Source organism: Pleuronectes platessa, chromosome 12, assembly GCF_947347685.1.
Source record: "Pleuronectes platessa chromosome 12, fPlePla1.1, whole genome shotgun sequence".
Lineage (NCBI taxonomy): Eukaryota > Metazoa > Chordata > Actinopteri > Pleuronectiformes > Pleuronectidae > Pleuronectes > Pleuronectes platessa.
In genome coordinates, this window is record NC_070637.1 from 18,945,922 (window position 1) to 18,958,602 (window position 12,681).

General features: G+C 44.1%; 1 protein-coding gene across 1 annotated transcript in view; it reads left to right on the plus strand.

Moving 5' to 3' along the window:
* The first annotated feature begins 2,746 nt into the window (after nt 1-2,746).
* Nucleotides 2,747-12,681, plus strand: part of ctbp2a (C-terminal binding protein 2a) — a 31,955-nt gene continuing 22,020 nt past the window's right edge. Inside the window, exon 1 of the mRNA XM_053436144.1 lies at nt 2,747-5,042. Within this exon, the coding sequence (XP_053292119.1) occupies nt 2,747-5,042 (2,296 nt within the window). The remainder of the gene's footprint in view (nt 5,043-12,681) is intronic.

Here is a 12,681-nt window from a genome sequence, read left to right on the forward strand (position 1 = left end):
TGTAGAAAATATTGGAATAATATTTAATGTGCTGTGTATTTATGCGAACCCGCCTGGGTCCACATCGTCGTCTCTCTTGACATTCTACCACACCTTTGTTAACCAGGACAGGATATGAACATAGCTTAACCATCAGACATCTCATTGGACACTCTACTACTAGTATCTTCAGAGTTAGTGTGGGAACTTGTATCTGTACACACATGTTCACAAAAGTATAGCTCTGTGTAACTTCACCACACACATCATTCGTTGACAGATGTTTTTCACACAAATACAAGTCCTGTCAACACATGAGCTCTCACTTAAACACACACGCTGAGGAATAAAAACACAAAGGACTTTGTGCCTCTAGGTGGTGACACTTGAAAACTTGATTGACTTTATGTAAAAAAACTAAAACAAAATACAAAACTAGACAGTTTATTAAAACCACAATGGGCTTTAAAAATTTTGTTTTTCCAGCTCTGAATAATTCATCTTCCCTGTCTGTTTTGGATCTCTGTGATGGCTCGCTCCTGCCTCTTCTCCTTCCCATTTAAATTTCCTTTTTTCCATCAGGCTGCCTGATGTTCCTCTGCGTTAGCAACACAAGTTTTCAGTCATCCGCACTATTGGTTTTGGAGCCACTGTCATCAGCTTTTTCCAGACATCTCGAGCAAACAGCAGACTTCTTTGCTCCCTCTCCGATATCTTCCTTCTCTAATTGCACAACCGTGATTACACAATATATAAGTTTTGACGACAGAAGTGTCGGCACGCTTTCCACATGTTCAGGAACAAGATACTGACGTTACCAGACACTTTTCTCACAGTCTAAAATATGTATTACTGACCCTGGATAGTTGTGAGATTAGATTTGGATGAAGATGGACACTTCCTCACCTTACATCTGTTTTCATGCAATAATAAACAGGGAACCTCCGAAGAAGGGATCGATATTCCGCCACAATGTCATCTGAGTGCAGGAAGTTATACGTGCTCCCTCATAGCCTTACACTTCACTGAACATCTCCATGGTTAAACAAAATGATAAATGTACTATATATAACTAAATCTTCATATATGTAGCTCACAACCATTATTCACGCTGTCTTCTTTCCACTATGGCATATTTGAATGAAGTGGAATGAGCTCCTGTTGTGTTGCAGCTCAAGCAGTGTGTTTTTGCAAGGCAAAGGTTGTAGGTACTTTGGATTAACTGCTATTGCAAAAAGAACCCTCCCCCTCTCACACACATGCAACCTACACATACACACACACACACACACACACACACACACACACACACACACACACACACACACACACACACACACACACAACCACACACACAGATGCACAAATCACACTCCCCCAGTGTTTTACTTTTCTCTTCAAACTGGCAAATCCAGATTACAGAGTCTCTCTTAGTGGAGGAGATCAGAGGAGCTTTGGGGACGAGGGGGAAGGTGCCGTATTTTGCTCACAGGAAGATGCATATGGTGTGAATTTGTGTGGTAATACAAATGGCCACATTTAACAATGTTGACATTTATTTTTCATACTCAACAAGAGAGGCAGAAATATTGATAATTGAGTGGATCCGTGCATGAAATCACAATCAGCTGGAGGCAAATTGGACTCACACTGCAGACTGATTTGGTTATGCATTCTGTAATCTCCATGCAATCCAGTTGTATGCAATCCTCTGTGCCCTTCAGTTAACATACGGACTTCAGGTGTCAAATCGAGGAGAGTGAGAGGCAGTGACAGTGAGCACCACAGAGGCATCAAGGACATTTCAGAGTGAGTTGGGCAGCAGTTGTGTTGGGGGCTCTGCTGCAAGCATGGGGCCTGGAGGATTAGTGTCCAATCAGAGTGGATTTGATGTTTACTGACAGGACATGGGATTTAGCAGAGAGAACTGTATTTCATTTGTATTCAATGAAGCCGTGCACCCTGCCTGGCCTCCCCCTGCCTTTGCTGTGAATGTGGCAAACTAAAGGCTGAGACCTGTGGAGGAAAGCTCATCATCAACATCCTCAGGTAGGTGACTCTGCAGGAGAGGGTTTGGAGTTGTTGCGGGGTGGAACCTGATTCATTGTTATCATCTTTTACCATAATCATCACTATCACCGGATATGCTTGTATTTGGTCCACATGACGTCACAGTGGGAAGTGGAATTAAAAAAGGCTTTATTTAGATGTAATCCCTCAGAGCAATCGGCGGAGCGAGTAAAATGTCCAAGAGAAGAGAGAGAGAGATAAATCCCATTGGATTAGTACAAGCCCCTGCCCATCCAAATCTATAACCCAACCTATCCCCTCTTTTGCTGTTTTTTCCTTCTTTTTTTTTTTTTTTTACATTTGGTTGCCATCTCACATTTGCATCCTGTTACCGTGCCATTCATGGAGTAGCTGTCCTGCCTCTGCAGTGTTTGGTGTGATGTGTTTGTGTGTGGTGTCCTCTTTCCTCGTGCACAACAAGACAGCATGACCGGAGATTAATTATTCAAGGACTGCCCGCCAAAGGGAGAGTCACCTGACACGGACTTACAATATTACAACCCGATATCAGGTGAAGCGGTAGACCCTGCTTCATCTTCTTTTCAGCTTGTTCTTCTTCTACATCTCTTTGCTCTATTTTGTGATGCTACATTACCTGAAGACTTGAAAGAGAACTTTTGCTACAGGTGGAACAAATTTTTCTATTTTCTTGTTTTGTGTTTCCTCCGTTAAAACTTCTGTCGAGTGTTTTTTGCCAATGCTTGTCCCTAACAAACAGTTGAGTCTTGGTCGCTCCCACAGCTGGGACACTTTAGGTGGGAATGATGTTCAGTGGGAGAGGGCTGAGGGCGTCCACGAGCAGCAGGCAAGAGTAGCGGGCCGGCGGAACTCTCTGTCCTATGGGGAGGGAGGAGGCTGGTACGAGCCTCCACCAGGGGTGCGTCCCCCTGACCTGGATTTGAAACGAGATTTGTATTCCTATCCAGACTCTCATTACGGGCAACTTTACGCAGAGCGACACGACCCACGAGGGATGAGGAAGGGCTCTGTGCCGGATCTAAACCACTACGAACGAGCGACCATGGCTCACAGAGGATCCATTCCACATCAGGATTACTATTCCCATGACCAAGCCATGACTCCTCGAACAGCGGAGGGCTTTTACAGACCAGAACACCAGCCTGGGCAGCCTCAGCCTCATCCACTCAGTAGGTCAAGCTCTCATTTTGGGATGACTCCTGGGGCTCGTGCTGCATGGGATCAGAGTCAGGGAGGGAGAGCGGGACCTCAAGCCCCTGCATCACCTCTACCGCCCCCTCCCCCTCCCCCAAGTGTTCACGAGTTGAGTCGAGCTTATAGAGAACCTGGTGCTGTAACTGCTGCCAAGATGATGCCAGATGGCCAACAGCGTGTACCCTCCCGAGACCCATCTCCTGCTCACTACGGTATGGAACATATGTCTCCCCGGTATGCTAGTGAGCCTCCACCTCTGACTGGTCAGTCAGTTTATACTGATGTTAATGGGCGCCCATTGGATGCACAGCAGCAGGCTGCTACCTGTCTTGTAGTAGATCCTGCCAGTCAAGGTATGATTATGAGGCAAGAGACGGCCTCACCCTACACCGTTCAGCAACAGCAGCAATTACAACAGCAGCAACAAATACAGCAGCAGCAATTACAGCAGCAGCAACAGCAACAACTTCAACAGCAACAAATCCAACAACAGCAATTACAGCAACAGCAACTTCAGCAACAACAGATACAGCAGCAACAGATACAGCAGCAGCAGCTTCAGCAACAGCAGTTACAGCAAGAACAGCTGCAGCAGCATTTGCAACAACAGGCCCTGCCACCTCAACCTACCATGCCTGTCAATGACCCTACCCTTTCTATGGTGGGCCCTCTTCCCGTTGCCACTGTCCCATTGCAGAATGCTGTAGTTGCCACGGCTACACCTGTTCCTATCGAGACTGTCCCAGCTTTAGCACCTCATCATCCTGCCGCTCCACTACCTGCGCCTCTTCCTGCTCTTCCTCCCACTGCCCCACAGACGCTTTTGTCTGTGGTTTCCAAGAAATCTGTTGATCCCGAGTTCCTCGCCCTGCTGCGAAATGAGGGTCTCTCTGAGAGCACCATCTCCTCTCTTATTCATCAGGGATTTGACTCTACTAGCATGCTGGCTGTCATGGAGGAGAATGATGTCCGCACCGTCGCACCCAACCTAGGCCAGGCTCGGGTACTGTCTCGCGTGGTCCAAAACTGCAAGCGGCCCGCTGAAGCTCCACCAGCCCCCTCCCAACCTCAGACCCCCATGCGAGGGCGCTCTAATAGCTTTAGCCATCGCTCAGACATCTACCACCATCAGCAGCAGCAGCACCATCCACAACACCCTTCACAGGCTTTGAATGTGGACACACACCTAATGGGCCCACAAACCCCGGGGGCCATGCACACTATCTCCCCAAGAATGGGAGAAGTAATTGGTAGGAGGCCCAGTAGTGCCCCATCTCAGCAACTCCTGGAAGCCTCTGGAGGCTACCCGGGTCAACCACCTCGCTCACCAGGGTCATATACTGGAGCCCTGATGCCTGTTCAGTCAAGACCCATGTCAGCCTACTCCTCTGGGGGCACAATGCATGGGATGCATGGGATGCCTCTGCAGAGTATGCAGATGATGCCACAGCATATGACTGGGTCTATGCCTACCATACCCGGGTCTATTCACTCCATGCATGGTATGCCACAACATATGCCTGTGTCCATGCCAGCTTTACCACAGCCACCACAACAGGCACCTAAAGCCTATTCCACCAACTACACAGTGCCCATGGAGCTGATGAAGAGGGATAGGAACGCAATGCCCCTGTCACCCATGCATAGTCCTCATCCTAGTCCTCAAATGATGCGTAAGGGTGGGGGATCTGCATCAGACAATATCCATATGCCTATGGGAGCCCCCATTCAAGGCCAAGGTGCCCTGGTTGCTAACCAGAAGCTAAGTCGACGCACAGGTCCACCAGTCATCGTGTCCACTATGCAGTCTCCAGATACAAGTAAATCCTTTAAATCCTTCGCTCTTTCATCCGTGTCATCTGCTGTTTGGCTGATCTCTTGATACATCTTTCTCGGCTGTGTCATTTTAATTGATAAGAAAATGCATGTTAGAATCCCCCCCCTCCCCTTTGTTTTAAAGGTCCACATATCAGTGTGTTAATCAATCATATCATGTTTTAATATATCTGAGAGCTTTCAGGTATAGTGAAAACAACAACATGAGTATTCAGTTGCATATCGCTTAAAAGTATCAGGGATGATGCATCACAATCTTTTTATCCTTCGTCGTGATGAATCATTGATATGTGCTTACCATCAAAGAAGTGGACTTTATTTTTTGTACTCCTGTTTGTGCGCAGCCATCTTTGAGCTGTGGGGGTATTAGTGATCTGTTGGGCTGAGTGTTTAGCGGTGTGTGATTCATGGTGCTTGACCTTAAAAAAGTCCAAACACAAGGAGGATGCTCATAGAACGTTTTTATCTTCCTGGTCTGTGCTGTCATTTGTTTTCTGTCCTGTGTTTGTTCACATTACATCAACAATAGATACATTCTGGGTCTTTTCATCTTATCTAGGCCAGCAGAGCGAAATCTAAATGTCGCTGTCTATCTGTTTTTCAAAACTGTCAGGATTATGAATTAATACCGTAGAAGGAAAAATTTGGCCATTTTGGAAATACATCCACGTCCTATTTTCCATGTCAGCATTTGCTATGATCCTAAAGTAATACTTACATTTCTTTTTCCTCTCTGCTTATCTCTGTAAGTGCCAGATTTTTATCACAATTCCTTAGACTTTGTGTGAAGACCTTTTTATTATTTCAATAATCTCATGATGTTCTTTTGCCAGAATCACATATCACCCCATTAAATACAACAGGAAATGGCATTGACTTGGCACAGTACAGAAGATTTGAGTAAAACAGCTGTCAGCGTTACCCTTTATCGTGCTTTTTAAATTTTAACAAATGTGCGCAATCTTCTTGTTACAGTTACTGTAATCAAACGGTTCCCATTAAGACTTCCCTGATCAGTCATATCACATTGTGTGGAACATGAGGCGCAGGGTTGTATATTTAGCAGTGCTGTACATTTTTGTACAAAATGGATTATTGCATTTGTCTTTTTGCAACGTTTTTCTCCTCATTTCGCTCTTATCAGCCCTATTTAATGCGCTTGGTTAGTAATGGGCAGCTTTGGCTCAGGACGTCGTTCACTAACTAGAAGGGCGGTGGTTTGATCACCGGCTTCTCCAGTTCAAATGCAGAAGTGAGATACTGAACCCCAAATTACCCCTGACAGCTTAATGGTGTGCGATATAGAAAGTGCTGTGTATAGAATAGTGTTTGTGAATGGGACTCGTGCTGTACTTTGAGTCCATTTAATAAAGTAAAAATGCTAGCCTCAGAAAGTTGCATAATGTTTAATGCAGCTGCTCACCTTCTATCACTGCAGCTGCTTTTTGATGAAGTCTTTTCTGCTATGCTACGCGCCATCTCCCCACAGCCCCCCGAGCCCCTAGTGTTGTAAATACGGATGTCTTAGTGCATTATGGTAATGAGGATGCATCAGTGGAGCCGGGGAAGGCTTTACAACCACTTGGACAACACAGCCTTCCTTCAGTTCTGCTGGTGTCAACGTGGACCACTGACCTGCGTGGAATAGCAATAAGCTTTGTTTGGTGCTTCTGGGAGAGATTTGCTCAGGAATGTGAAGATTTAAAGGTAGAGTTTATGTGTTAAGATTTTCATTTATTGTTTATTGTTTCGGATGAATTTATTGAAAGCTGATCTGTGGCCCAAATTTATGTCTCATTTTCCATTTGAAATTAAATATATTCAGTGAGTGCGTCCTTATTATGTAATCAACTGAATCTTTCATTTGGATGCACATATCACTCTTAAAGCTTTAATTCAGCTGCCAAATAAAACTATCTTCACTGTCTTCCACACCCCTGATCTGATAGAAGAAGATTTTCAACATTTTGGACAGACACTGGCTGATTTCGCCATGAGCACATGCTCAGGCCGAGGCTGACTAGCAGCATCATTGAAAAGATAAAATCGAATTACAGCGCTGATGGCCGATGTGTGATTGTGTCATTTTCTCTCTGCAGGTTGTAATGAGCAGAGAGAGAGGGGGCAGTTTAATCCTTCGGATCCTCCATTTCCACTGCTGCACTAATCCACAGATACTCTCATTGTGTTCAGACCAGCCTCCTGGCTTCCTGTGAGACCCTGTGCATTACTGTACGTAGCCAGTAGGTTGAAATGGACTTTAATGGGGGTGAAATGCACACTGGGAACAAATGATTTAACTGATTTTGAGGCCCACAGGAACAGATATTAATCAAATCCCACTGCTTGGCTGTTAAAGCAGGCTGCCGTTCCTAGCACAGGACACATGGGTTTCTTAAACTCTGCCACAATCTGTACAAATACTCTGTGAAATGTGAAAGTGGTGTCAGACTGTGCGTTGGGTTGTTAGCACACACACAGTCGGCGTGAGTAGACCTCATTTGCATGTGGCTGACATTTGCTGCTTCGGTAATTTCATCTGTTAATGGACACGGCCGCAAAGCTGCTCTCAAAGCATGCTTCTAATATGTATGTTGGTAGGCAACATTGGTTTTCTTAGTTGCAATCTCCGGCCCATTGTAAGAAAACACTGCCGATTTACTCATTACGTTTTTTTTTTTCTTTCTTTCACAAAATGGTCGGCTGAGCTAATACATCAAGAGGAAGGTATTAATAAATCATGTTGATTCACTTCTTTTCATGTGGGGTAAATTAGGAGGCTTTGCTTGGTGGATATTAAACCAACAAAATGTGATTTAGCAGCACAATTAAAATTTCATATTCATGTTTTGTCCGGTCAGCACATTGTGGTGTGGAGCACATTTTGCAATCCTTGAAATTCCCTTGTCAGTTTATGATACCTTCAAACTTACAATCTCAGATGATTCATCAGATGAGTGCAGGAGGCAGGACATGATGAATAACTTCAAGAATTCAGATGAAGCCACACATTGTGTGAGGCAACTCTTTCATCCTGAGATGTTTGTATTGTGACAGGGTTTGTCCACTGCATGTTATCATGTTATCATCAACGGGCGGAATTTACCAGCTTCCAGGAACATTACCAGAAGATTTCCAGAACAACTGACTATCACATTTGCATTCTCTCATACAGCCCCCTCAGAACATTTCAGGAAAGTGTTGCATCTGAAGACAGGAAATGATTCTTCGTGGAAAACCCTTAAGCAAAACCCCAGCGTTATATGACTAGCTAGTTCCCGCTCTACCCCCCCACACATACACACTTGCGTCGCTGGTGACTCTGTGGGACTTCCACTCTGCGGAGTGCGTTGACTGGTCAGTTCTGTTCTGTTCTGCGTGACACCGTGATGGGGGGGGGGGGGGGGGGGTCAGATGGTTGTGGCATGTTAGTTCTGGAGATGGCAGATTATGTATTAGCGTGGGTGGGTCAGAGATACAGGCAGTTGTTACGCTGAGTGGGGGATTAAGGGAGAGATGGAGGGAGGGAGGGACACACAGTCCTACTGCAGATGATGATGATGATTGCTGGGTGCAGGGTGGGGGGAGGGGGGATAAGGTCGTTGACAGCTGTCCATCAACTTTGAACTGACTTTGTGAGGGCTGAGTTTTGGCCTTAATCTGTGCTGACGTAGAAAGGTTGTGTTTTTTTATGCTGCTGGTCACTGTGTTGAAACCACTGGATTGAATTGAGATATTTCAGTTTTTACATATGAAATTAGACATCATTAGAACCTCTTGTTCACTTTCCTGGGTGTAGGCTAGTACTTCCAATGCTTGAATGCATAAAGCAAACTCATCAACTTTCTAAGAACATTACTGTTTTCATATTGAATAAAATGTCTTAGGTGCAAGCTTGCACAAAAAATGAAAGAAAGCATTACCCACAATGCCCAAGGAGTATTTTGTGATCATCCAATCACTGAGCTAAAGACTCGTGGTTTGCAATCCATACATTTTCAAATTCTGGGTCATTTCTGGATGTTGTTTGCAGATCGCGACTATTAAGCATTTTTTTATTTCTATTGTTTGGATTTGAGCCTGAGGGGGTTCTTCATTTAAACGTGGCCAGCTGAGTTGCATGGGCTTCACAGTATTTGGAGCCATTAACCATTCTGCCGTATTCCTAAAAATTGAAATAATTGATGCTGATGGCCATATCCTGTGACACCTCCCCGCTCTCTGTGCAGCTTGTATGTAGGATGATGCGTGCGTCTATGTATGTGAGCCTGTGGAAACCAGCAGGTGACAGCGGCGACATCCGTTACAGCACATTGCAGAGCTGCTCTCCCCCACAAGAGCTTCCTCTTAATATCAGTCAGTGTTTCCTTTTCCCTCATGTGGGAGTCGCTGGTCTCCGGCTTTCTCTCACGCTGTCGGGATTACATACACATCTCTCTCCTTTCTTTCTTTCTCTGTTTAAATTGATCCTAGTTTCTCTTTGTCGTCCGTTGGCTCTTTTTTGTTCTCTTGCTCCATCTCTGTCCTCCCTCTCTTTGTAAAATATAGCATTTTGGAAATGAGAGGGAGGTGGGGGAATATTTGGGGGAATGGGAGAAGTATGTTTCTGAAACAAAACGTCATACCCAGCTCAGCAGATTCATTCATGACTGTGGTTGTGGGTAACTGAGCCCGTCTGCATGAAAATGAGGGAGATGAGGAAAGCGAAGATGGGAGGACTGATCCCAGCCAGCGACAGTAGAACAGAGGAGATTAAGTAGGAAAGTTAAGTAAGAGGACTGCTTCAGATTAGATAGCGAGAGACGGACTTGCTTTAAAGCAGCGAGTCTAAAAAATGGGTGGAGGAGTGCAAATGGGGAAATTATCTAAATTGAAAGTAATGCCATCTTGGAGCAAGTGAAGGAGGAGAGGAAAGCAGGGGGAGGACATCTTCAGTCCAGAGTTTATTTCTCCTAAACATCAGATTAAATAACTGAGATTATCTTGTATTCAGACTCAAAAGGGAGGAATCACAATATTTAGAGAATTCATTTGTAATATTATGTAAATAAAGTCAAAAAATATTAGGATATGTGAAAATCTTTTTGTGGAATGTTTCACAAATAACAAAATACTTTAATACGTCATCACCACATTATGAAGTTGCTTCTTTTGTTGAGGAGAAAATGTTTGCTGGTCGACTCAATATCAGGCAGATGTAACAAACAAAGGTGGGTTAGTTTCTCAAGAAACAAATGATTTTGGATCCAGAGGAAATTAACTCGGCGAGCATGGGTTCTGCTTGCAGTTTATTTTCTTTGAAACAAATCTCATTGAAGTAATATTATGTTTTTCCCCTCATGAAATATCGACTCTCCTTGATATATTACAGGTTTTCTTTCTCAATTATGATTTTCTCCTCTATAATATTGCAACATAGTTCTCTAAATCTCAGAAGTAATTTTTCTTCAAAATGGCCCTAACATTCAAAATTGTCAATTTTCAAAATGGCTGTTTTTGTCCAACCAGCAGTCGAAAATCTATTTTACTTAACAAATAAAAGCAGCAAATTCTCACATTTTAGAATCTGGAACCAGTACATTTCTACAACCGTTACTTGATGAATTAATTACGCAATCAAAAAAACTATTATTTTGCATGTTTACAAGTCAAACTGCCAATCTTCATGAAAACTCTATTACATCTGAGCACCTGTTGGGCATGTACTTTTCTTTTCATGCATGTGTTTCTTTGCAGATGTAGTCATGTTCAGAGCCTGTACAGATAATATAGCGCACACAAGCCATGTAAAGAAACTGGACCTTTGAAAGGCAAAGTTCGAGCACTGAGGCAAAAAGCTCTTTGTGGCAAGTTTGCTGCATCTTGTCGGAGACTTGAAGTGATTAACTGCTGGTTGTTGGAGCAGAGGCTGAAGGAAGGACAGAGGAGGTCACACGCTCAAACATTTTGCAGCTCAAAAGAAGAAAAGATGAGGAAAAAGAGAGCAATGAAGTGAGAAGCTGAAAGACTCCTTCCCTCATCAAACCTCCTCTCCTCTCCTTTCTCTCCTCTCCTCTCCTCTCCTCTCCTCTCCTCTCCTCTCCTCTCGGTGCCAACCAGCAGTCGCCCTGAATTATTCATTTTGAGAAAATGAAATCTTCACGGGTGTTAAAGAAGAGGCAGAGGCTGGCTATGTTCTGTGTATACAATACTCGGGTGTGTGTGTGTGTTCGGTGCTTAAAATGTTACTGATGTTGTGGGGACCTAAATGTGTTTACACCAGTAACATGTGGGGACAATTAGCAAGTCCCAATAGCGTTAATCGTTAAATTTAAGGTGAAGACTAAGTTAGGTGTAGGTTAAAGTTGAGGTGTGGATTTGGCACGTACTAGTTATGGTTATGTTTACCGTAATCGGAAATGTGTGTGTGTGTGTGTGTCTGTGTGTGCAGGGCCAGGTGCTGGCATGGATATGTTTAGAGGTGCGGCTGAATGTCATTTGCACCCCGGGAAAATCGTATATACATTTCTCAGCAGGCGTGTCAGTCATGTTCACGGATGCCTGTTCTCACTCTGTTCGTCTAAAACTGCAGCACACATGAGGGATGTAATGAGCAATGCCTCCCTCCGTTTAAACCTCATCCCGTCGCACACACACACACACACACACACACACACACACACACACACACACACACACACACACACACACACACACATACTCGCATCCTCTTTACATCCTCCTCTCTCTCTAACCAGGGCAGTTGGCCACAAGTCACAGTGAAAGAAAAAGGTGGAGGAGGAGAGTGATGGCGGGGGAGCGATGCACAGACGGGGTATGAATGGGATGAAAAGAATTTATGTTCGCCTACCTAAAAGAATAAAGAAAAAAATCCCTCAACATCTGCTGTCCACCTGCAGCCGTGCCATCTCTCGTTCTCACTGCCCTTCTTTCCCTCTCACCCTTCTCCCTTCACAAGAATCTCGTTTTCTGGTGCTTCAATCATTTGGCACCGGCGCGCCGTGCAGATCACAGGAGGCAGATGGGATGGCGAATTTTTGAGGTCAAATTATACAGTAGGCCCTTCTCCCTGCCGCGCCTTCTTTTCATGAATGAGGCTTTTTCCCTCCCGGGCCTGGTTTGTGGGCTCTGGTTACAAGTCGTAACCGAACCTGCTCAATGGGAGTGAGTTAAACTCACCGCTCTCCTGTTGAGTTTACACCAAGTACATCCAACATGCTACACACAATTACAGCATACCACAAAATGCATGTATTGGCTTTGTGCAAAGCTTGCCTCCTTTCTCAGATTCTGTAGAAATGTTTTACTCATCAGCCGACCTGTCCACTGTCACTGATACATGTGTAAGAGCTTAAAAACAGCCGTTTTATGAAAGTGACTCTAATGTCCACAGACAGAATTAGGTTTGAATGAATAACAAATTCAATATTATGTTATATATCATATATTTTATTTTTGTAAAGAGGAAGTACACAAGAAAAGAACACAAAAAAATACAAGTGATATAACAAGGATATTTCCAACAATATGTTTTTTTTTTACATATTTAAACTTTTTGAAAAAATCTGTGAAATTGTCCAAAAGTTTCATATTCTGGATTTTTTGTGGATGAGAAGTTGAAGA